Source organism: Opisthocomus hoazin, chromosome 5 (assembly GCF_030867145.1).
Source record: "Opisthocomus hoazin isolate bOpiHoa1 chromosome 5, bOpiHoa1.hap1, whole genome shotgun sequence".
Classification (NCBI taxonomy): Eukaryota; Metazoa; Chordata; class Aves; order Opisthocomiformes; family Opisthocomidae; genus Opisthocomus; species Opisthocomus hoazin.
In genome coordinates, this window is record NC_134418.1 from 629,007 (window position 1) to 650,177 (window position 21,171).

At 76.9% G+C, this 21,171-nt stretch overlaps 3 protein-coding genes across 3 annotated transcripts in view; 2 read left to right on the forward strand and 1 right to left on the reverse strand.

The window, feature by feature from the left end:
- Positions 1–12,061: 12,061 nt before the first annotated feature.
- On the forward strand, positions 12,062–16,043 carry LBX2 (ladybird homeobox 2). Its single transcript, XM_075420196.1, is given in 3 exon segments — positions 12,062–12,389; positions 15,648–15,913; positions 15,915–16,043. Coding segments are annotated over 3 exon segments (723 nt in total).
- Positions 16,044–16,336: 293 nt separating this feature from the next.
- On the reverse strand, positions 16,337–21,015 carry LOC142361472 (uncharacterized). Its single transcript, XM_075422005.1, has 9 exons — positions 20,824–21,015; positions 20,427–20,511; positions 20,080–20,207; positions 19,899–19,973; positions 19,089–19,191; positions 18,517–18,979; positions 17,170–17,281; positions 16,799–16,891; positions 16,337–16,360 (listed from the first exon to the last, which is right to left on the reverse strand). The coding sequence occupies exons 1-9, from the start codon at positions 21,013–21,015 to the stop codon at positions 16,337–16,339; spliced, it is 1,275 nt and encodes a 424-aa protein (XP_075278120.1).
- LOC142361473 (uncharacterized) overlaps positions 21,014–21,171 on the forward strand; it is a 2,614-nt gene continuing 2,456 nt past the window's right edge. The window contains exon 1 of the mRNA XM_075422017.1: positions 21,014–21,070. Coding sequence (XP_075278132.1) covers positions 21,014–21,070 — 57 coding nt within the window. The remainder of the gene's footprint in view (positions 21,071–21,171) is intronic.

The following is a 21,171-nucleotide window of genomic DNA, read 5'->3' on the forward strand; positions in this document are numbered from 1 at the left end:
CTCTGGCAGGCGGCTGCAGACGGCAGAGCAGGAAGCGGGAGCGGGGCCCGGAGCCCCCCCGCGCCCCCCCAGCCCCGCGCCCCTCGCTTATCAGCGCCGGCCGCGGGGAAGCCTAATTCAAACCAACTGCGGGGCTGACGTTGGTAAATGAGCCCCCCGCCCGCAGCCCCCTCCCCGCAGCCCCCTCCCCGCAGCCCGGCCCGGCCCCATCGCCCGCCGGGACCCTAGGCTGCACTTTCCCCCCATCCCCTCCGGGGGTGCGGGGGGAGCTGGGCGTGCGGGGCAACCCCAGGGTGCGGGGTTTGCAAGGAGAACGGGGGGCTCGGAGAGGCCCGGGGGGGGCAGGGAGAGCCTGGGGGTGCAGGGGGAGCCCCGGACAGCCGCGGAGATCGGGGTTCGCAAGGGGAGACTGGGGGGGCGCGACGAGCCTGGGGGGGGGGAGTGCAGGATGAGCCCGGGGGGTGCAGAGCCCCGGGGGAGCGGGGGGAGCCCGGGGGGTGCAGGAAGGTCTCGGGGTACCGGGAGCCCCCAGTCCCCGGCGATGGGGTGCAGCCAGGCGCGGGGCAGGTGCCGGGACGGGGTCCCGCACCCCTGGTCCGACGGGGGGGGGGGGCCGTGGGGTCGGCGGGTGCCTGGCAGAGGGGCACAGCACGACCCCCCACAAAGGGTGCTCGCTCCGGGGGCCCCGCTCGGCCCCCCCCAGACCCCGGGGCAGCCGGTGCGTGGTGCCGGCCCGCGCGTGCCAGGCGGGCGGGGGGTGCTGAGCCCCGCCGGCCCGCTCCCCCCCGCCACTCTCCGCCCGCACCGCCCCCCGCACCCGCCGCCGCCTTCGCACCCCACCGCCGGGGCAGCGCCCGCGGTCCCTGCCTGGGAGGCCGGCCCCGCGACCCGCCCGCGCACCCCAGGCCGGGATCCCCCCGCAACGGCACCCGCAGCGGCCTCCCGGCTGCGGGCCCGCGCCCCGCCGCCCCCGTACCGCCGTGCTGCGGGACGGCAGCCGGGCCGCTCGGCGCAGTTTGCGGGGGGGGGGGGGGGGCTCCGCGGGGCCTCCCCGCACCCCAGCCCACCCCGGGGCCACGCACCGGGCCCGGGGAGCGCCGCGCTCGGCATATGGCTGTCGCGGTGGGAAGGAGCTGTCGCGGTGGGGAGGAGCTGTCGCGCCGGCGCGGGGACATCACCCCGTAACGAGGCGCGCGGGAGATCGGGCTAATGAGAAAATCCGAACGCAATTTGGCTCCTGGCACCGCCCGGTCGCCTGCCAGCGGCGGGCGGGCCGCGCCCGAGCCCCGCAGCCCCGGAGCCCCGCAGCCCCCGCAGCCCCGCAGCCCCGCAGCCCACCCGCAGCCCCGCGGCCGGCAGCGCCCGGCTTCCTGCCCGCTTCCCGCGGACGTGGGGCACCGGCGCGGGCACCGGGATGCGGGGGGGGGGGGGGACCTTCCTGCGGACGGAGAGGCCGCGGGGGGCCTGGGAAAGCGGCGTTGGCCGCAGGGAGACCCCCTCCCCCGCCCAGCACCCCCCGGGACCCCGATACCCCCCCGCCCCTCCCCGCAGCCGTGCGGTGCCCACCCCGCACCGGTGTGGTCCGGGGGGAGCGCGGGGCCCGCAGCCCTGCCACCCCCCCCGGGGCACCCCCGGCCCAGCCCCTGCGGCGAGGACGGACCCGGGCCCGGCACCCACGGCCCCGGCCGGTCTGCGGGCGGCCGGGGGGGCCGTGGGAGCGGGGCGGCACGGCCCCCCCCGCACCTCTCCCGGTTTATCTTGGACGGCGGCGTTTCCTCCGGCGCTTTGTCTGCCAGGCTGCGGGCCCCGCGCCCCCCCGGCCTTCCTGCGTGCTGCCGGGCACGGCGGGGGGGGCACGGCGGGGGGGCACGGCGGGGGGGGGCACAGCCGGGAGATGCACTGCCGGGGGGGGATGAAAGGTGGGGGGGTGCGCGGCGGGGAGGATGTACGGCGGGGGGGGACACGCCCGGGGGGGCACGGCCGGGAGGGGGGGCACGGCGGGGGGCGGCACGGCGGGGGGAGTCTCACAGCGGGGCTGCCGCCAGGTCCCGGTTGCCGGTGCGGGTGCGGGTGCCGCGGTGCGGTGCGGTGCTCCCGGCCCCGCGCAGCCTTTGAAGTCGGGTGGTTTCCTGCCCGGTTTCACGGCCCGGTCCGGCCGAGCCGGCCGCTCCCCCCGGCCGTAAGTCACCCGGCGCTCGGAGGCGCGGGGGAGCGCGGCGCGGCCGGGCCCGCACGGGGACCCGCACCGGCACCCGCACCGCGACCGGGCCCCGCGGGTCCGTGGGCACGGGCAGCCGACCGCCCCGCAGCCGCCCCGCCCGGGGATGCCCCCCTTCCCAGGGGGAACCCAGGGCACGGCCGGGGTACCAACAGCCCGGGCAGGGCGGGGATGCGGGACGGGTTCTCCTGCATCCCCCCACCCCGCTCCCGTCCGCGGGGCTCCGCTCCCTGCCCGGTGCGGCCGGGACAGAAGGCAGCGGCCCCCCCCCGACCCCCCGGCAGCCAAACAGGACCCGGGGTCAGGCTTTTGGGGCAAATCATGGTGGGATTGGAAACACCGGCTGCCAGCGAGGGCCGAGCGCGGCCCGGTGGGTGCGGGGTGGGCCCAGGGGGGGTGCGGGGTGGGCCCAGGCCGGGGCTGCGGGGGGGGTCCCCCACCACTCGCTCCCTGCCCGGCCGCCCCGAGCCTTCCGCCGGGCCCAGCGCCGGCGGGACGGGCCCGGCACCCGCGGCCACCGTGGCTATTCAGAGCGCTTCCTGGGGTTTATTGCCTTCCCCCCCTTGTCCCCCCCTCCTCGCAGGAAGCCCTCGGTCCGGGGGGGCCCCGGCTCCGTGCCCAGCAGGACGGCACTCCCGCCCCGCGCCCCGCTCTGCCCCGGCAGGGACCCCCACTCACGCCCAGCCGGTGGGACGGGGCGCCGGGACCGAGTCCTGCCATGGGAGGGGTCCTGACCGCCCCGAGCCCGCTGACGCCTGGCCAGCGAGCGGGCGTCGGGGCGTGCCGAGGCCCCGCAGCCCCCGAAGGCCCTTTCCCTGCCTGGCAGCGGCTGGGGACGCAGGAGCCGGGTCCTGGCAGCAGGCAGGGGATGCTGAGCAGGCAGCTGCCTGCCCGGCGTGCCGCGTCCCTGGGCAGGGGACGTCTGCGGGACCCTCCAGCGCTGCGGAGCAGAAAGGGCCCCGGGCTGTGCCAGGCTGAGGGCACTGGGGGGCACGGCGAGCCCCTCCATTGATGCTGCCCCTTGTACAGGCCGGGCTCCACAGCTCCAGGCACCCCCTGACCCCCTGCCCCCGTCTGCAGCCCACCCCCGGCCAGGGTGGGGGTTCTGCTGCCCCCCAGTCTTGTGCTTAGAGCAGGCTGGGGGTGCGCGGTGGGGTCCCTTGGAGGGGCAGAGGCTGGCGAGGTGTCCCTGGGACACCGTTCCTGGTGAGGGGGGGGCTCAATGCGGCTGCTGCGGTCCCACTCTCCCTAAACCGATTCAGCGGGTGATTGAAACGCCGCGTCTCCGTCTGGCGGCTCATGGCGCGGATCCCCAGCCGCGGGGTGCGCGGGGCCTCTCCCGCGCCGCTGCGGTGCAGTGCCCGCACCCGACGGCTCTGCCGGTGGCTCGGTGGCACCGGGCACCTGCCACGGTGCCGGGGCTGGTGAGGCAGGGAGGGTCCCCGGCATGGCGGAGGGGTGCTCCTGGGGGCCAAACCAGGGGCAGACCCATCTCCATCCCCATCCCCATCCCATCCCCATCCCCATCCCATCCCCATCCCATCCCCATCCCCATCCCATCCCCATCCCATCTCCATCCCATCCCCATCCCCTCCCCATCCCACCCCATCCCATCCCATCCCCATCCCATCCCATCCCATCCCATCCCATCCCATCCCATCCCATCCCATCCCATCCCATCCCCATCCCATCCCATCCCATCCCATCCCATCCCCATCCCACCCCATCCCATCCCATCCCATCCCATCCCCGTCCTCTCCCTGTCCCCGTCCCCGGCTCAGACGGCCTCGTGCCCATGGCTCCTGCCCCAGCCAGGTCGCGGTCACCCCAGCGGGGCCGGCGACGGGGACAAGGCCGAGGGGATGGCACCCGTCCCCATCCATCATCCCGCTCTCCCGGCCCGCTCCCGCTCCCGTGCCGGGCTGGCCACCGGCCCCTGCCCCGCGCCCCAGCCTGCGCCCGGCCGGACCCCCGCACCCCGCGGGGCCCCGGGCGGCAGATTCCAGAGGGCACCCGGGAAGATTAATCGTGGGGCCGGCGGCCGGGCCGGCCGGTAACCGGATCGCCCCGCCGGGAGCAGGAATGCGGCGCTGCCACGCTGACCCTGCCGTGCCTGCCACCGCCCCGCCACGCGGGGTCACCGCGGACCACCGCCGCCAGCCAGCCCCCGCCCCGGCCGGGGGGACACCTCCTCAGCCCCCGCACCCAGCGAGGCCCCGCTGCCCGGTCCCCAGAGGCACAGAGACACGTCCCCGGGTGGATGTGGCAGGCAGGGTCACCACCGTCCCCGTGCCCGGGTCCCTGCCCCGGGATGGGTGCCGTCCCCTCTCCCCACACCAAGAGGGGCACCGTCCCCAGAGGTGCTGACCCCCCGGATCCTTCCTCTCCCCCCACTGCCCCAAGGCTCCATCTCCCTCCCCACACCCCCAGCCCCGGGGCAGAGCCCCCCCAGCCCCACGGCCAACCCAGGGGACGGGGACGGGCCCGGGGACACCGGGCAGCGCTGGGGTCTGCGTGAGGGCTGATGCCGGTGGGCAGCGGGGTCCGATCCTGCACCGGCACGTCGGATGGCTGGCCCCCACCGCCATGCCGAGCCGTGCAGTGCCATGACGTGCCGTGCCGTGCCATGCGGTGCCATGCTGTGCCGTGCAGTGCCATGCCGAGCCGTGCCATGCCGTGCCGTGCCGTGCTGTGCCGTGCAGTGCCATGCCGAGCCGTGCCATGCCGTGCCGTGCCGTGCTGTGCCGTGCAGTGCCATGCCGAGCCGTGCCATGCCGTGCCGTGCCGTGCTGTGCCATGCTGTGCCATGCCGAGCCGTGCCGTGGGGGCTGCGGGTGGCTGCCGCCGCACAGCTGTCGGGTCTAAAGTTACGCTGGGGGTGGGGAGCAGGGCCGGGGCGGGCTGGGGTCCCCGCGGTGGGGTCCCCCCACTCTCCCACCCCGAGGGTCCCACTGGGGCACAGGGCTGGACCCCGGCCGGGCAGGGAGGATGCAGGACAGACCGGGGCTAAGAATAGAGCCGGGCCGGGCCGGGAGGAGGAGGAAGGATGGGGCTTCCTCTGCGACGGCTCTTCTTCCTCCCGCCCAGCTCAGCGCGGCGCGGCGTGGCACAGCCTGGCACGGCCCATGGCACAGCTCAGCACGGTGTGGCATGGCACAGCGTGGCACAGCCCATGGTGCTGCATGGACAGCCCATGGCACAGCCCGTGGCACAGCGTGGCACAGCCGAGTCCCCCCAGCACCAGGCACACGCGTGCCCCCTGCCCGCATGGGTACGGCGACCCAGCACACACACGGATGGTGCTGCACGCGCACACACACGCACACACACGCACACACACGCACACACACCCCCCCCCCCCCCCCATGGCACCCTGCACAGCCCGGCAGGCGCGGGCATGCGGCACCGGTGCAGCCCCCGCGCTCCCGCCCTCCCGCAGCCCGCGCGCCGCCACGCCGCAGCCTCCAGCGCCCACGCTCTGCCCGCTGCCACCCCCGCACTGAGCCCCGCGACCCCCCGGGCTGCGGGGAACGCGAGGGACGGGGACACCCCGGGGGCCGCCCGCTCCCCCGCGCTGTCCCCCACCCTGCGCTGGGGTGCAGCCATCGGTGGTCCCGGCGGCATCGTGCCCACTGCCCGCTCCACTGCCGCCGCGCCAGCCCCCGCCACCGCCGCCGCGTTTCGTTGCGCTTCTCTTTTTAATTAACCTCGGGGCGGCACGGCACGGCACGGCTGCTCCCGGGGTTAATGATACCGGTGACCCGCCGCGGCCCATCGATCCCCCCGCGCGCGCGCCCGGCGTCGCCTGCCGACGGACGGGACCCCCCGGCCCCGCGGGACCGGGTGACCCCCCCGGGGCAGCAGCACTGGGGGGCACTGGGAGGGCCATGCTGGGCTGTGGGGCACTGGGAGAGCTGTGGGGCACTGGGAGAGCTGTGGGGCACTGGGAGGGCTGTGGGGCACTGGGAGAGCCATGGGGCACTGGGAGAGCCATGGGGCACTGGGAGGGCCATGCTGGGCTGTTGAGCACTGGGAGAGCTGTGGGGCACTGGGAGGGCCGTGGCAGCACGTGGGGCTGGTCCTGCCGCGGTGGCCCCAGCCGGGGGTCCCTGCTTGTGGCTGGGTCCCAGCCGGTCCCGCAGGGTGACGTGTGCTGGAGGAGCGTGCCGTGCCACCGTGTGCCGTGCCACCGTGTGCCATGCTGCCGCGTGCCGTGCCACCGCTTGCCGCCATGCACCCGGTGCTGCCGCGGACACCGGCTCGCCCTCCCCCTCGCCCACCCATCACCACATCCTGCGAGGCCATGGGTGCCATCATCCCCCACGGTGCCGCGTCCCCTGCCCTTGGGACCCCCGGGACCCCCCTCCCAGAGGCCCCTCGGCAGCGCTGGGCCGGGGTCCCAGCCCCCCCGCCGCCGCCCGGGCCCTGCTCCCCGCTCGGGTGCTCGCTGTCAGCGCGGGGAGCTTTAATCCGGCGCCCGCTCGTCCATCTTGGGCGCGGGGCCGGGCTGTCAGCGGCTCAGACGAGCCATTTCCTCGCCGCGCGGCCGAGCCCCCCGCGCTCCCGCCCTAATTGAATCCGCATGGCCGCCTCGCCGCGCCGGCCCCGCCGTCGCACCCCGCCGCCCCACGCCCACCCAGCCGCTCGGCCGCCAGCCCCCCGGCAGCGGGGCGCAGCACCGGAGGGGACCCGGGCGTTCGGGGTCCCCTGCTGCCCCTCGGACCCCTCCGCTGACCGACCCCAGCCCACTCCCCATGGTGGCTGTGTCACCCTGCCCATCCCGGTGCCATGGGGCCGTCGGGGGACAGGGAAACACGGGCTGCGGGCTGGGGGCTGCCGGGGGGCACAGGGGAGCAGCCCCCCCACGCCCGCTGCCCCGCGACGCCCCTGCTCCGGCCGCCCCGGCCCGTCCCGGCTATTTGCGGCGCGGGGAAGGAAGCGGCCGCGGTGCGACGGAGCTGCCGTCCCGCTTCCTGCCCCCCGCCGCCAGCAGCCCCCCTGCCTCGGGCTGCGGGCGCTCGGCCCCACACAATGGGCTCTGCCCCACGGCGGGACGCGTTTCCCACGGCCCCGCGCCCCGCCACCGCCCGACGCCTGCCGCCATCACCCTGTGCCCAGCGCAGCCGCGAACCCGCCCCGGAGGGACCCCGACCCTGTGGGGGACCCAACGTGGGGCGTCCCGGCACGGGCCCCTTGCCAGGGGGTCCCCAGCTCCCGCCCCGCGGATCCGTGGGTTCTGTCTGCACCATGGGGACAGGACTGTGGTCCCCCCCAGCCCCGGGATGGGGACAGGACCTTCATCCCCTCCATCCCTGGGATGGGGACAGGACCGTCCCCACCAGCGCTGCTGCGCCGGGGTCAGGGGGCGCGGGCGGGCGACAGCCCGGCGGGGGGGGCAGCGGCGTTTGCTCCAGCCGGAGGCTTTGAAATGCAACCCCCCCCCCCGGCCCATTTGGCCGGAGTTTGGCCCGGGCCCATATGGGGGCCCCGGAGTGGGGAGGGGGTCCTGGAGGGAGCAGCAGCTGGGCTGGGGCCGGTGGGACCCCCTGACCCCGGCACACCGCTTCCCCCGAGCGCGGGGTCCCCGCGGCGTCCTCCCTGTCCCTGCCTGGGTGCCCCCCCCGTGCTGTGCCCTGCTCCTGCCCCAGCCCGGCCGGCTGCTGGCACGGACACGTGTGCCCCACGCGTGTGCGTGTGCCCCACGCGTGTGCGTGTGCCCCATGCGTGTGCGTGTGCCCCACGTGTGTGCGTGTGCCTCCACGCATGCGGCAGCTCCGTGGGTGCGTTGGAGCACAGCTGCGCACGGCTGCGCCCGCACACGTGGCGGGGGGGGCCTGCGGGGGGGACGGCCACGCACACGCATCTGCACCCCACACACACGCGTGTGAGCACCCGCCCGCAGCGGCACACGCGTGTGGGAGCAGCCCTGACGTGTGCTGGGCCCCGCGTGTCGTGTGCCCCCCCGCCTCCCACCCCTGCGCTCCCGGGGGGCACGGGCCCCCCACGCTCCTTGCCCCCGGCCACCCCCGTCCCCGTCCCCTCGGGGCTCGCCGGGGTCGGCCTCGCACCGGTGCCCGCGTTAATGAAAAGATCATTTGCCAACAGCCCCCGGCGGGGCTCCCCGGCGTCCCCCGGCTCCCGGCGCGGCCGTCCCCGCGTGCCGCGGCGCGGGGCGATCCCATTCGTCGCGGCGTCGCCCGCGGCCGCCGGCCCTGCGCGGGGTCACGATTTATTGCCAATAATTGGCGGGGTCTCGTCCCCCGGCGCGGGGCGCGGCGCTGCCGGCGGCTCCCCCGGTGACGCCCCGCTCATCTCCGCTACCGACGGTTTAATTTTGCGCTGAGCTATTCCCCTTATTAAAGGAAAACTCATTTGCAAGCAATTTCCATGTGCAAAGCGCTCGGCAGCCGCGGCTCGGGCGCGGGGCTGCGGGAGCCCCTAATCGCGTTACCGCCAGCGCCTCGGCGCGGAGCCGCGCGACTGAAATGGAGCCGATAAATAATAGATCAGGGGCAGCGCGGGGCGGCCGTAAGCGAGTTAGCGGGCGAGCTGCCGCCCCCCGCCCCTCATCGCGTTACCCCGGCACGCGGAGGTGCCGGCGCGGCACAGGCACCCCGGCGCGGGGCGGGGTGTCCCGGCACCCCGATCCCACGCGCTCGCCGCGGTGCCTCGGAGCTGCCGGTGCTCGGAGCCGCGGGTGCCCCCGAGACGGGGTGCCCTGGGCGGGGTGCCGGGGCAGCCCTGGCCGTGGGCGTGGACGGGCTGCGGAGCGCGGTCACGCTCGCGACGCGCGCACGCCTTCACACGCGCGCGCACACGTGGCTCGGGCGCTCCGCGTCCCGCGCCCGACGCGAGGGGCCCAGAGCCCGGCATGTGGTCCCAGGCCTGCACTGCCCGCCCAGGGACCCCCGGGGTGGCGGGTGGGAGCCGAGGCGGGGGCTGGCGTGCTCCTGCGGTGCCCCCGCCGCCATCCCAGCCGCCGTGCCCGCCGCCATGGGCGCCCGGCCAGCGCAGCGCGCTCTGCCCCGCTCCGCAGGAAGCTCCGACGTTCCTGCAAAAATCCAGAGCTCTCTTTCTGTTTCCCACCGCCCGCCCTGCTCCGGGGTGAGGAGCGTTTCCCGTCCTGTGTTCCCGGCAGCCGGAGCCGGCGCTTCCCCCGACGGGCAGCGGGCCGGGGGCCGAGGCTGGCCCTGCGCTGGGGTGGGGGGCTGGGGGCGGCTGGGCTGCGCGCAGGAGAGGGCAGTGGGCCTGCTGCAGGGGTGGGGAGCACGGCTTCGGTGGGCAGCGGTCCTGCGCTGCATGCCCGCGCTGCATCCCCGCGCTGCATCCCTGCGCTGCATACCCACACTGTGTCCCTGCACTGCATCCCCACGCTGCATCCCCATGCTGCATCCCTGCGCTGCGTCCCTGCGCTGCATCCCCGTGCTGCATCCCTGCGCTGCATCCCCGCACTGCGTCCCTGCGCTGCATCCCCGCGCTGCATCCCTGCGCTGCATCCCCGCGCTGCATCCCCGTGCTGCATCCCCACGCTGCATCCCTGCGCTGTGTCCCTGCGGCTGCACCCTCGCTCTGCCGGTGGCCGGCGGGGTCCGGGCTCTCAGCCCACCCTGGGCTGCCGCGCTGGGCGGCTCACGGGGCTCGAGCCGGGGGTCCAGGAGGGAAGGAGGGGCCGGCTCTGGTCCCTGGAGCGTGCCGGGGCGCCCGGCTGCTGCGCAGGGGATTTGCCCCAACCGCGCTGGTGCAGAGCCACCGCGCTGCCAGGCTGCGTGGGGCAGGGGCCGTGGGGCTGGGGCCGTGGGGCGGGGGCCGTGGGGATGGATGATGGGCAGGGGCGATGGGGCGCGGGCCATGGGCAAGGGCGATGGGCAGGGGTGATGGGGCAGGGGCCGTGGGGTGGGGGCCGTGGGCAGGGGAGATGGGGACGGGTGATGCGGCAGGGGCAATGGGGCGCGGGCGATGGGCAGGGGTGATGGGACAGGGGCCGTGGGGCAGAGGCGATGGGCAGGGGTAATGGGGCAGGGGTGATGGGGATGGGGCAATGGGGACGGGCGATGGCGACGGGTGATGGGTCAGGGGTGATGGGCAGGGGTGATGGGGAGGGGCGATGGGGAGGGGCGATGGGGCAGGGGTGATGGGGAGGGGCAGCGTGGCACCCCGTCATGGTGGGTGAGCACCATGGCTGTCGATCTGCCGGGTCCCAGCCCGGCCCCTGCCTGCCCTGCCCGAGGCGCAGCCCCCAGTCCCCAGCCCGGCCGCAGCGCTGCGGGTGCTGCGGGCTCAGGCCTCGGCCGCTGCGCTCCCTCCAGTCCCCGCGCAGCCGGCGCTGGACCAGGGAGCGGGGCTGGGCCCGGGCACGGTGCCCTCGCGCCGCGTGGTGCAGCCGTGAGCGACCGCAGCTCGCAGGGCCCGGCCGAGCGCGGCTCCACGGGCAGCAGCTGCGGGGCCGGCAGCCGGAGAGGGGCCGCAGCCCGCCCGCGCCCCGGGACGGGCACCGTGCCCGGCACGCGAGGAGCCGGACCTGGGCGCGGCGGCAGCACCGGGTCCCCTCGCCTCCGCGCGCCGCGGTGCCGCCGGCCACGTGCGCCAGCGCTGCCGAGAGGACAAAAGCCACGCGCGAGGCCGCCGCGGGAACGCTGCCGCCTCGGCCCCCCGAGCCCCCGCGCCCCAGGAGCGGGGGTCCCTGCGGCAGCACCGCGCGTGGGAGCAGCCCGCGGACCTCTCCCCTGGTCCCCGGCTGCCGGAGCCCCCTCCCCGCCCCCGCCCGCTCCGGCTGCTGGGAGATTTCAAGGCTGGATTTATCTCACCCCGGTCTCCAGCCGGTGGGATCGCGTTCTGCCTTTGTCAGCAGGACTGGAGCCCCCCGCCCTCCCGGCACCGGCACCGCCGGGACCCCCTGCACCTGCTCCCCCAGCGCAGCCAGACCCCCCCCAAGTTCATTTTCTCTCATTACCGCCGTGACCCCTGCGCCCTCCGCGTCGTCGCCGGGCCCGGAGCGTCCCAGCAGCGGATCCGCAGGGCACCGGGCAGGGTCGGGAGGGGGGGGACGCCGAATCCGACCCCGGGAGGGGGGTCTCGGCCTCCCCCGGCCCCGACCCCGCCGGAGGACGCGGGCCCGGGGCGGCAGCCGGGGCTCACCTGCGTGTGCGGCCGTGCCGGGCTCTTTACGAGCGGCCGGGATCCCGCAGCTATTTGTAGCGGGGAGGGCGGGGGGGGATTTATGGCCGGGCCGCGCTCTGAAACCCAAAACCCACCGGAGCGGCCTAATCACTCCCAGACGCGGCGGCCCCTGCGCTTTTATGGGGCGTTTTAGAGCAGGGGAGATAATAAATTTTTTGCGACGGTAAAAGCCCCGCTGAGGATGGGGGGGGGGGGGGGGGGGGCACCCTGGGGCCGCCCCCCGGGGTGGGGGGGGCTGCAACTGCTGTAGGGAGGGGGGCGCGGCGCTGCGCCCCGTCTGCACCCCGGTAGCGGCGGCGGAGCGGGAGCCGTGCCCCCCCCCGCCCGCCCCCCCGGCGCTGGCTCCTCCTCCTCCTCCCGGTGCCCGATCCGCCGCCCCGGCCCCCGGTCTTTAAGGCTGCGGCACCGGGGCCGCGGGCGCGGGGGAGCGGCGGCGGGAGCGGAGCTGCCCAGCCCCGCCGGGACCCCCCCCCCCCCGGGACTCCCCCCGGGCCCCCCCCGGGACCCCGCCGAGGGGGCGGGCTGCGCCCGCCGGGTTTAAGCGCGGCCGGGGCTTGATGCGCGGGCGGGACGGCGGCGGCGAGACGGGGGGGGGGGCCCGCGGCGGGATGCGGCGGGCGCGGCGCTGAGGCGGCCCCGGTGCGGGAGCGGGAGCGGGGACGCGCCATGACCTCGGCGCGGGAGGCGGCGGGTTCCCCCCCGCTGCTCCCCCCGGGCGGCGGCCGCCGGCGCAGCCCCCTGGACCAGCTCCCCCCGCCCGCCAACTCCAACAAGCCGCTGACCCCCTTCGGCATCGAGGACATCCTGGGGCGGCCCCGCGGCGGGAGCCCCCCCGCGCCCGGCCCCGCCGCGCCCCCCGCCCGGCTCCCCGAGAAGGCGGCGGGGGGGCCCCGGGGCGGCGGCTGCGCCCCGGCCTCGCCGCTCTGCGCGCTGGAGGAGCTCGCCAGCAAAACCTTCCGCGGGCTGGAGCTGGGCGTGCTGCAGGCGGCAGAAGGTACCGGGGGCTCCGGGGCCGGGGGGCGGGAGGGGACGGCGACCGGGCAGGTGCCGGGGCCGGCGGGCAGGGAGGTGGGGGGGGGGGTCGAGGCTGCGCCGCCGGCGGGGCCGTGGCGGGGCCGGGGTCCCTCCTCGCCTCCGGTTTCCTTCGCGGTCCCGAGGGACGAGAGCGGGAACCCCCTGGGGAGGGGCCGGGGGTCGCCCGGGGCCGCGGGGACACGGCAGCCCGGCCGGGACGGCCCCGGCACCGCTCCCCGGAGCCGCGCAGGGAGACCGGGCACCGGGAGACCGAGCGAGCCCCGGCCGAGCCCGCTCCCCGGCCCGCGGCGGCGGGTGAGCCGCGATCGGCACCGGGACGCCGGTGCGAGCAGCCCGGGGCTCCGGGAGGACCGGCCGGGCCTAGCCTGCAGCTGTACCGGGAGACGCCGGGGCCGGCCCGGAGCCGCGATACCCGGCGGGGGATCGGGCCCGCGGCCATGGCCGGGCTGCACCGGGCCGAGCGGCTCCCGCCGGCCCCGCCGCGCCGTGACCGTGACCGAGCGCGGGGCCAGAGCGGCGGAGCGGTCCCGTCGGCAACGAGCGCCCGTTACCGGCCCCGGCCTCGGCGGGCTCCTGCGGCGGGAGCGGCGGCTCCGGCCGGGGCTCGATTCTCCGGCAGAAAGCCCTTACCGGCGGCTGCCCCGGGGCGCCGGGCCCGGCAGACCCGGCGGGAGAGAAGCGGCCCCGCCGATCCCCGGGGAAACCCGCCGCGAGAGCGGGCGGACGGACGGACCGACGGACCGACGGACGGACCGAGCGGCGACCGGGACCCTGCCGCCCGCCCGGGAGAGAAGCCCTCCGTCGAGCGGACAGACGGACACGGACGGACAGAGCGAGGCTCCCGCCGTTAACGAAAAATCGCTTTACGCGGACGGACAGACGGAGAGACAGAACGGGGCGTCCGCCGTTAACGAAAAAAAGAACAACCCGCACCGGGACGGACAGACGGACACGGGCCGACAGAACGGCGCTCCGTGACTAACGAAAAAACCCCGTACGGAGACGGACACACGGACAGCGACAGACCGAGCGAAATTAATTTCTGTAATTAACGAAAAAAATAAACCCCCCGTTACCCGGCCGGACAGACGGACACGGGCGGGCACAGCGCGGCTCCCGCCGTTAGCGAAAAAACCCGTTACCGGGCGGACAGACGGACACGGACAGGCAGAGCCGGGCTCCCGCGATTAACGAAAAATCCCGTTACCCCGCTGGACAGACGGACACGGCCGGGCCGAGCGGCGCTCCGGTAATTAACGAAATTAACGAAGATATAATTGTCCTTCCGCGGCCGGGCAGCGCCGGGCCGAGCGGCGCTCCGGTAATTAACGAACCCCGCCTTGCCGGGAGGACAGACAGACGCGGACGGACAGAGCGGGGTCCCGTGATTAACAGGAAAAAAAAAACCTTACCCGGACGGACAGACGGACGCGGCCGGGCGGATCGGCGCTCCCGTAATTAACGAAAAGCAGCGGGTGCGGGGCCGGACAGACGGACAGAACGGGGACAGAGCTCGGGGCTCCCGGAGCCCAGGTAAAATCCCGTTCCCCAGGCGGACAGACGGACACGGGCGGGCCGAGCGCGGCTCCCGCGATAAACGAAAAAAATCCCCTTACCCCGACGGACAGACACACGGACACGGGACAGAGCGGGGCTCCCGGGACGGAGGTGAAGCCCCGTTACCCGGCGGACAGACGGACAGACACGGGACAGAGTGGGGGCCCCGCGGTGACGGCAGGACGAACCGGGACCCGCGGACAGACGGACAGACAGCGCAGGGCTCGGGGATCCCGCGGTGACGGTGAAGCCCCGTTACCCGGCCGGACAGACGGACGCGGCGGGGCCGAGCGGGGCTCCGGCGACGAACGACAAAAGCCCCTCTCTGTGCCGACGGACAGACGGACAGACACGGGGCCGCGCGGGCTCCGCGGCCGCGGGACGCTCCGTTATCGGACGGACCCACGGACGCGGCCGGGACAGCCTGGGGCTCCGGTAACGGACGAGCGAGGTGGCGGCACGGCCGGAGCCGCGGGCGGCCCCGGGGATCCCCGGGGAGCGGAGCGGAGCCCCGCGGCGGGGCGGGCCCCCCCGAGACCCCCTCGGCGGTGGAGCGAGCCGCAGCCGTTACCGGGGCCGCGCGGCCGGAGGTTTCCGTTCTCCGCCGCCGGCAGCGGCCGGATCGGGCCCGCGGGGCTGCGGCCGAGCCCGGGGCGGCGGCGGGGACCGGGCCCAGGGGGGCCCGCACGGACCCAGGCCGGCGGCACCGGCCGTTTCCGAAATTCGTTGAGCGGGGGCTTGGCGCTGCGGGTCCGGCCCCGCCGCCCGGGGCTCCCGGCCCCGCTCCCGGCCCCGCTCCCGGCCCCACTCCCGGCGCGGTGCGGGCTCACCGGGCTCCGCGTCGGCCGCCGGCGGGGAGGAGCCGGACCGGAGCCCCGGGACCGCCGGGCTCGGCCCCGCACGGCAGCGAGCGGGGGGCGCGGCGGGACCGGGGCTGCCGCGGAGCGGAGCGGGGCCGGGCGGCGCGGGGCTGCGGCTCTCGGCTCCCGGCACCGGGCCGGGCTCGGTCTGGTCTGCGCGGCGGAGCTGGGGCCGGCCCGGCGCGGCTCGGGTCGGGTCGGTTCGACCGGGCCGGGCCCTCCACGGCGGGGAACCGGTCAGCGCCGAGCGGCGGTGCCGGCGGGGTGGGGACGGTGCCGCCGGTGCCGGTGCCGATGCTTATACCGGTGCCGGTGTGGATACCGGTGCCGGTGCCGATGGTGCCGATGCCGGTGGTGTAGATGTCGGTGCGGAGCGGTGCCGGTGCCGGTGCTGATACCGGTATCCGTGCCGGTGCCGATGGTGCCGATACCGATGCCGATGCCGATACCGATGCCGATGTTTTCGGTGGCGATACCGGTGGTTTCGATGTCGGTGCGGCGCGGTGCCGGTGCGTATGCCGGTGCTGATACCGATGCCGGTGTCGATGCCTGTACCGGTGGTGTCGGTATCGGTACGGAGCGGTGCCGGTGCCGATGACGGTGCCGGTGGTGCCGATGCCGGTGGTGCCGATACCGATGCCGGTGCCGGTGCCGATGCCGGTGCCGATGCCGACGCCGGTGCCGGTGCCGGTGCCCATACCGGTGCCGGTACCGATACCGGTGCCGGTGCCGATGGTGCCGATACCGATGCCGGTGCCGATGCCGGTGCCGGTGCCGCCGCTGAGCCGCTGTCCCCGCAGGTCGGGAGCCGCCGGGAGCCCCGGGGCCGCGGCCGGGCGGGAAGAAGCGGCGCAAGTCGCGGACGGCGTTCACGGCGCAGCAGGTGCGGGAGCTGGAGCAGCGGTTCCGGCGGCAGAAGTACCTGTCCCCGGCGGACCGGGACCAGCTGGCGGCGCGGCTGGCGCTCGGCACGGCCCAGGTCATCACCTGGTTCCAGAACCGCCGCGCCAAGCTCAAGCGGGACCTGGAGGAGCTCCGCGCCGACGTGGCCTCGCTGCAGGCGCTGCCCCCCCGCCGCCCTCCAGCAGCTGGCGGCCCTGCGGGACCCCCCGCGCCCCCCCGGGCCCGGCCCCGCGCCCGGCCCCGCGCCGCCGCCCGCCGAGCTCTCGGAGGAGGAGATCGACGTGGGGGACTGAGGCGGCGGCGGGGGGCACCGGGGGGGGGGGGTCCCGGGTCCCGGTCCGGCGGCGAGACTGACCGAGCCCCCGGGCCGGACGGGGCGGCCGCGCTGCCCCCGCCCCGGGGGGGAAAGGTGCAATTTTCCGCGCTTTTGTTTTTATCATTTTTGTCCGTCTTTCCTTTTTTTGTTTTCGTTTTTAATTTTATTTTCCACCGCGTCCGCCCCGCCGGCCCGAACGCGGCCCCGGAGCCGGGGGCACGGGGGGCCCGGCCCGGCGGGGCTGTGAATATCTGGAATAAAGGCGAGAGCTTACCGAGGAGCATGGGGGGGGGTCTGGACGGACAGACGGGCGGGGGAGGTCACCCCGCACCCCGCGCCGCGGGACGCTCAGCTCCGCCGGGGCACCGGAGACCCCCGCCCGGCCCGCACCGAGCCCCGCGCCCCGCCGCGCTTCCCCCGGGCTGCGGACCCCGCGTTCCCCGCCCCCGAGTGCCGGGGGGTCCCCTCGGGGGGTCCGGCACTGCCGGGGGGGTCACCCGGTACCGGCCCCGGCGGGGGGGGGGGTGTGGGGGTGTCCATCGGTCCGTCTGCGCGCGCGTCCGTGCGTGTTTATGCGTGGCCGTGTCTCCAGCCCCACGCGCGCACCCCCACGCCGGGTGCGGGGGGGGACAGGACCCTCGGGGGGGGCACACGGGTCCCGCCGTGACGGATCCCCTCCGAGGGAATGCACCCCGAGCGGGGCGGGGGTCGGCACCGCGCTCCCCTCCGCACCTGCCCCGGCCGTGGGGGGGGGGGGGTGTCCACGCCGCGCGCCTCGTGACTTCGTCCCGCGGTGACGTCACCGCACGAAGCGGTGACGTCACTCTCCGGAGAGCGGGGCGGTCGGGGGGGGCCGCGGGCGGGAGCCCCGCGCGGGGGGTGCGGGCAGTCGGGGGGGTCCCGCGGGGCCCGGTCACCGCAGCTATGCGGCCCCCCCCCCCCCCCCGCGCTGATCTCGTTACGGCGGTGCAAACTTCCGAAGGCAGAGCCGCCCCCCCCGCCCCCCCCCGGTATTTTCTCCGGTTTTAATTGCATTGTCCCGCCCCTCCCCCCGCGCCGCAGCCGCCCGGCCGGGGGGGGGAGGGGGAGAAATGAGATTTCGCCTGAAAGCGCCTTTGAGCTTCCCCCGGGGGGGCCGCGCTGGGTTTGACGGGCGGGGGCGGCTGCTGCGCGCCGAGACCCCCGCCGAACCCCCCCTCCGCCGCCCCCCCGGCCCTGCCCAGCAGCCCGGGTAACCACCGGGGGGGCGACCCGGGGGGCACGGCGAGGGGAGGGGGCGGCCACCCCCCCCCTCGCCTCCCCGCGGGTGCGGAGACCCCGGAGGCGGGGACGGGCAGGGAGAGACAACCCGGGCGGGGGGGAGGGGGTGTCCCGGGGGGCCCCTCTGCCTCCCTGCCCCCCCCCTCCCCTGTGCCTCGGGAGTGGCCGTGTCCCCCCCCCCGGCAGAGCCCACCCCGCACCGGCCGTGCGCGTGCCCGCGGGGGCGGCGGGACCGGCCCCGGAGATGAGCTCAGGCCCGGGCCCGTCCCCCCCCCCGCTGACGGGAGGGAGCAGCTGCGCGACCACCGCCCCCCCCCCCCCCGCGGGCCTCCCCCCGCCGGGACCCCGCGGCAGCCGGGGCCGGGGGGGAGCCGGCTCGGAGGAGGGGGCTCAGACCCCCGGCAGCTCGTCCCGACCCCCCCCCCGCGCACCCCCGTCCTCTCTCGGTGCGGGGCGCTGAGGGGGTCCCGGGGGGGGGCTGTGGGGGGCTCCCCCCGGCCGGGCGGCTGCCGGAGCGCAGGGGGGGCCGCGGGGGGTCCCGCCGCCGCGGGGGGTCCGCCAGGCCCAGCCCCCCCCCCCCCCTCCAATTTTCCGGCTGACGAACTCGGCCGCCGCTCCCTGACAGCCTCCGCGGCCCGCGTTAATTTCTTTTAACTCGTGATTAATTACTCGCTGTCTCCCGCGCTCCTTCCCCCCGCCGCTCATTTGCATATTAATCAAATTCTGCTCCGCGGCCCCCCCGGCCCCTCCCCGCGGCTGCTGCTCCCTGGGGGGGGGGGGGGGTCGGCAGCGGGGACGTGTCCCGAGGTGGGGGGGTAAGGGGGGCTGTACGGCCGGGGCTGGGACCCCGGTACCCGCGCCCGGGGTGGGGTGGGGGGAACCGGGGGGCGGAGCCGGGGGGGGGGGCGTGGCATGGGGCGGAGCCACCGCCCAGCCCCGCCCCGGAGCCGCCGCGTGGGCCGAGGCCGCCCCCTGGCGGTCGGGGTGGGGGGAGCGGGGGACACCCCCCGGCGTGGGAAGAACCCCTCGGCCCGGCAGCGGGGGGTGCCTGGGGGGGCCCGGGAACGGGGGGGAAGGGGGGGATAGGGGGGGGAAGGGGGGAGCAGACGGACGGACGGACGGACGGAGGAAAGGGACAGACAGACGGCCGCTGGCTCTGTTTTATTAAGAACCCCGGATCGAGTACAAACCCCCCCCCCGCACCCCCCGGGGGCACTGCCCCACGGCAGCCCCCCAGCCCCCAGCCCCGGCCGGACCCCCGCGCCCCCCCTGGGCAGGCGAGCCCTGGGCCCAGGGCAGGGCTGGGGCGCGGGTGGGGGGCGGCAGGACAGCCCCCCCCCCCTCCCCCCGGGCACAGGAGGGGGGGCCGGGACCCCCACCCGGAGGTGGTGGGGTGGGGGGGCAGAGCCCGCTGCCCGCAGGGGCAAAGGCAGAGGCAGGGCCCAGCTCGGTGCTGGGAGCCAGGCACCCCGCTGCCGGGGGTCCGGCTGCCCCGTGGCTGCTGGCAGTGCTGGGGCGAGCCCCCGGCTAAAGGAGCCCCCGGGGGGGGGCACCCACCCCGCCGCGGGGCTGCGGGGGCTGCCGGGGGGCCGGGGTGGCGTGGGACGGGTGCTTGAGCTGCAGTGTCAGCCTGCAGCCCCCCAGCTCGGCGTCCTGCGGGGAGGGCAGCCGCGCTGGGCGGGGGGCGGGGGGCAGGACGGGCACCCCCTGCCCCCCCCGGTGCGGTGCCCCCCGGCGCGGTGCCCCCCGGCGCGGTGCCCACCTGCATGGCAGCGTAGGCCGCCTCCGCCGCCGCCTTCCGCGCGTAGTTGACGAAGGCGCAGCGTCTCTCCGGCAGCGTCCGGACGAAGCGGATCTCCCCAAACCTGCGGGATGGGGGGGGGGCTTAGGGACCCCCGGACCCCCCCCGCGGGGTGTGCTCCCCGGGCCAGGAGTGCCGGGGAACGGGGACGGGGCTGGCGGGGGCACCGGGTGGGCACAGAGCTGGCAGGGCACGGGGACAGGGACGTGGTGACACGGGGCAGGATGGGCATGGGGCTGGTGGGGCACGGGGAGGGTGACGTGGGGCAGAGACATGGTGACGTGGGGCAGGATGCACGTGGGGCTGGCAGGGCACCAGGATGGTGACATGGGGCAGTGACATGGTGACATGGTGACACAGGGCAGGACGGGCGCGGGGCTGCCAGGGCACCGGGAGGGTGATGGGGAGCAGGGCACGGGGACAGTGACGTGGTGACACAGGGCAGGACGGGCATGGGGCTGGCACGGCACCGGGGTGGTGGCATGGGGCAGTGACGTGGTGACGTGGGGCAGGATGCACGTGGGGCTGGTAGGGCAGCGGGATGGGGACGTGGGGAAGTGACACGGTGACGTGGGGCAGGACGGGCACAGGGCCATGAGGCTGCGGGGCAGGGGGGCCATGGGGCCGCGGGGCAGGGGGCCGTGGGGCAGGGGGCCGTGGGGCAGGGGGGCCGGGGGCCGTGGGGCAGGGGGCCGTGGGGCAGGGGGGCCGCGGGGCAGGGGGCCGTGGGGCAGGGGGGCTGGGGGCCGCGGGGCAGGGGGCCGCGCTCACCGGCCGAAGCAGCGGCGCAGAACCCTCTCGCCGACCCCGGCGCCGACGTTGCCCACCCAGAGCGGGAAGCAGCCCCTGCCAACCGCCCGGCGTCACCGGCTGCGCGTCACCCCACGCGGGGCCGGGGCTGCCCCGGCACCCCCCGCTGCCGCCCCCCACCCCCCCGTGTCCCCGTGCCCACCTGGCGGGGTGGCTGGGGGGCAGCGTCTGGCGGTCGCTGGCCGGGCCCCGCGCCGGGCTCCGGGGGCTGACGGCGGGCACGGAGCCGCGGGGGGTCCCGCTGCCGGCAGCTCCCGCGCGCCCGCTCCCCTGCCAGGGGGCCGGGCAGGCTCAGCCGCGCCCTGCCAAGGCCCCCCAGCCCCCCGAGACCCCCCCAGCCCCCAGAGACCTCCACCCAGCCCCGAGACCCCCGCCCAGCCCCGAGACCCCCGCCCAGCGCCCCCCACCCACCGGCTTTGCCAACGGCTCCAGAGCGGAACCACTGCCGGCGCCGAGACCCCTTACGAGACCCCTTACGAGACCCCTTACCGGAGGGCGGCAGCGGGGGCTCCTCAGCCTGGGACGGGGACGCGGGGACCCCCCCGGGGCTGCTCTGGCCGTGGGGGTGGCTCTGCTGCAGGGAGAGGAGGTCAGAGCGCACGGGGCGGTGGCACCGGGATGGGGGTCTCACCCGCAGCAGGGCACGGGGATGGGGGTCTCACCCGGGGGTCTCACCCACCCGCAGCAGGGCGCAGGGACGGGGATGGGGGTCTCACCCGCAGCAGGGTGCGGGGATGGGGACGGGGGTCTCCCCGGGGGTCTCACCCACCCGCAGCAGGGCGCGGGGATGGGGACAGGACGGGGGTCTCCCCGGGGGTCTCACCCACCCGCAGCAGGGCGCGGGGGATGGGGACGGGACGGGGGTCTCCCCGGGGGTCTCACCCACCCGCAGCAGGGCGCGGACGCCCTCCAGCTGCGCGGCCGCCTCGCCGGCCCCGTCCAGCCGCAGCAGCTCCTCGAAGGCGGCGGCCGCCTCGGCGTAGCGCTGGGGCACGGCTGAGCCCCCCGCTGCCGCCCCCCGCTGCGCCCCCCCGGACCCCAGCCCCGCTGCGCCCCGCAGCCCCCCCCCCAGCTCCATGGTTACCTCGCAGCCCCCCGCCCAGTCCCACACCCACCTTGCAGCCCCCTGCCCAGTCCCACAGCCACCCCGCAGCCCCCCCCCCCCTCCCCGACCCTGCTCAGCCCTCCCAGCCCTGGCACCCCGCAGCCCCCCACTCATCCCGCAGCCCCCCAA

Excerpts from the sequence above, each read along its gene's own strand:
- LOC142361472 (XM_075422005.1), bottom strand. The coding sequence starts at position 21,015 with ATGGAGCTGGGGGGGGGGCTGCGGGGCGCAGCGGGGCTGGGGTCCGGG. Across the intron at positions 20,512-20,823 it reads GCGTCCGCGCCCTGCTGCGG|CAGAGCCACCCCCACGGCCA; the intron begins GTGGGTGAGACC and ends CTCTCCCTGCAG. Across the intron at positions 20,208-20,426 it reads GCCCCCGCTGCCGCCCTCCG|GGGAGCGGGCGCGCGGGAGC; the intron begins GTAAGGGGTCTC and ends GCCCCCTGGCAG.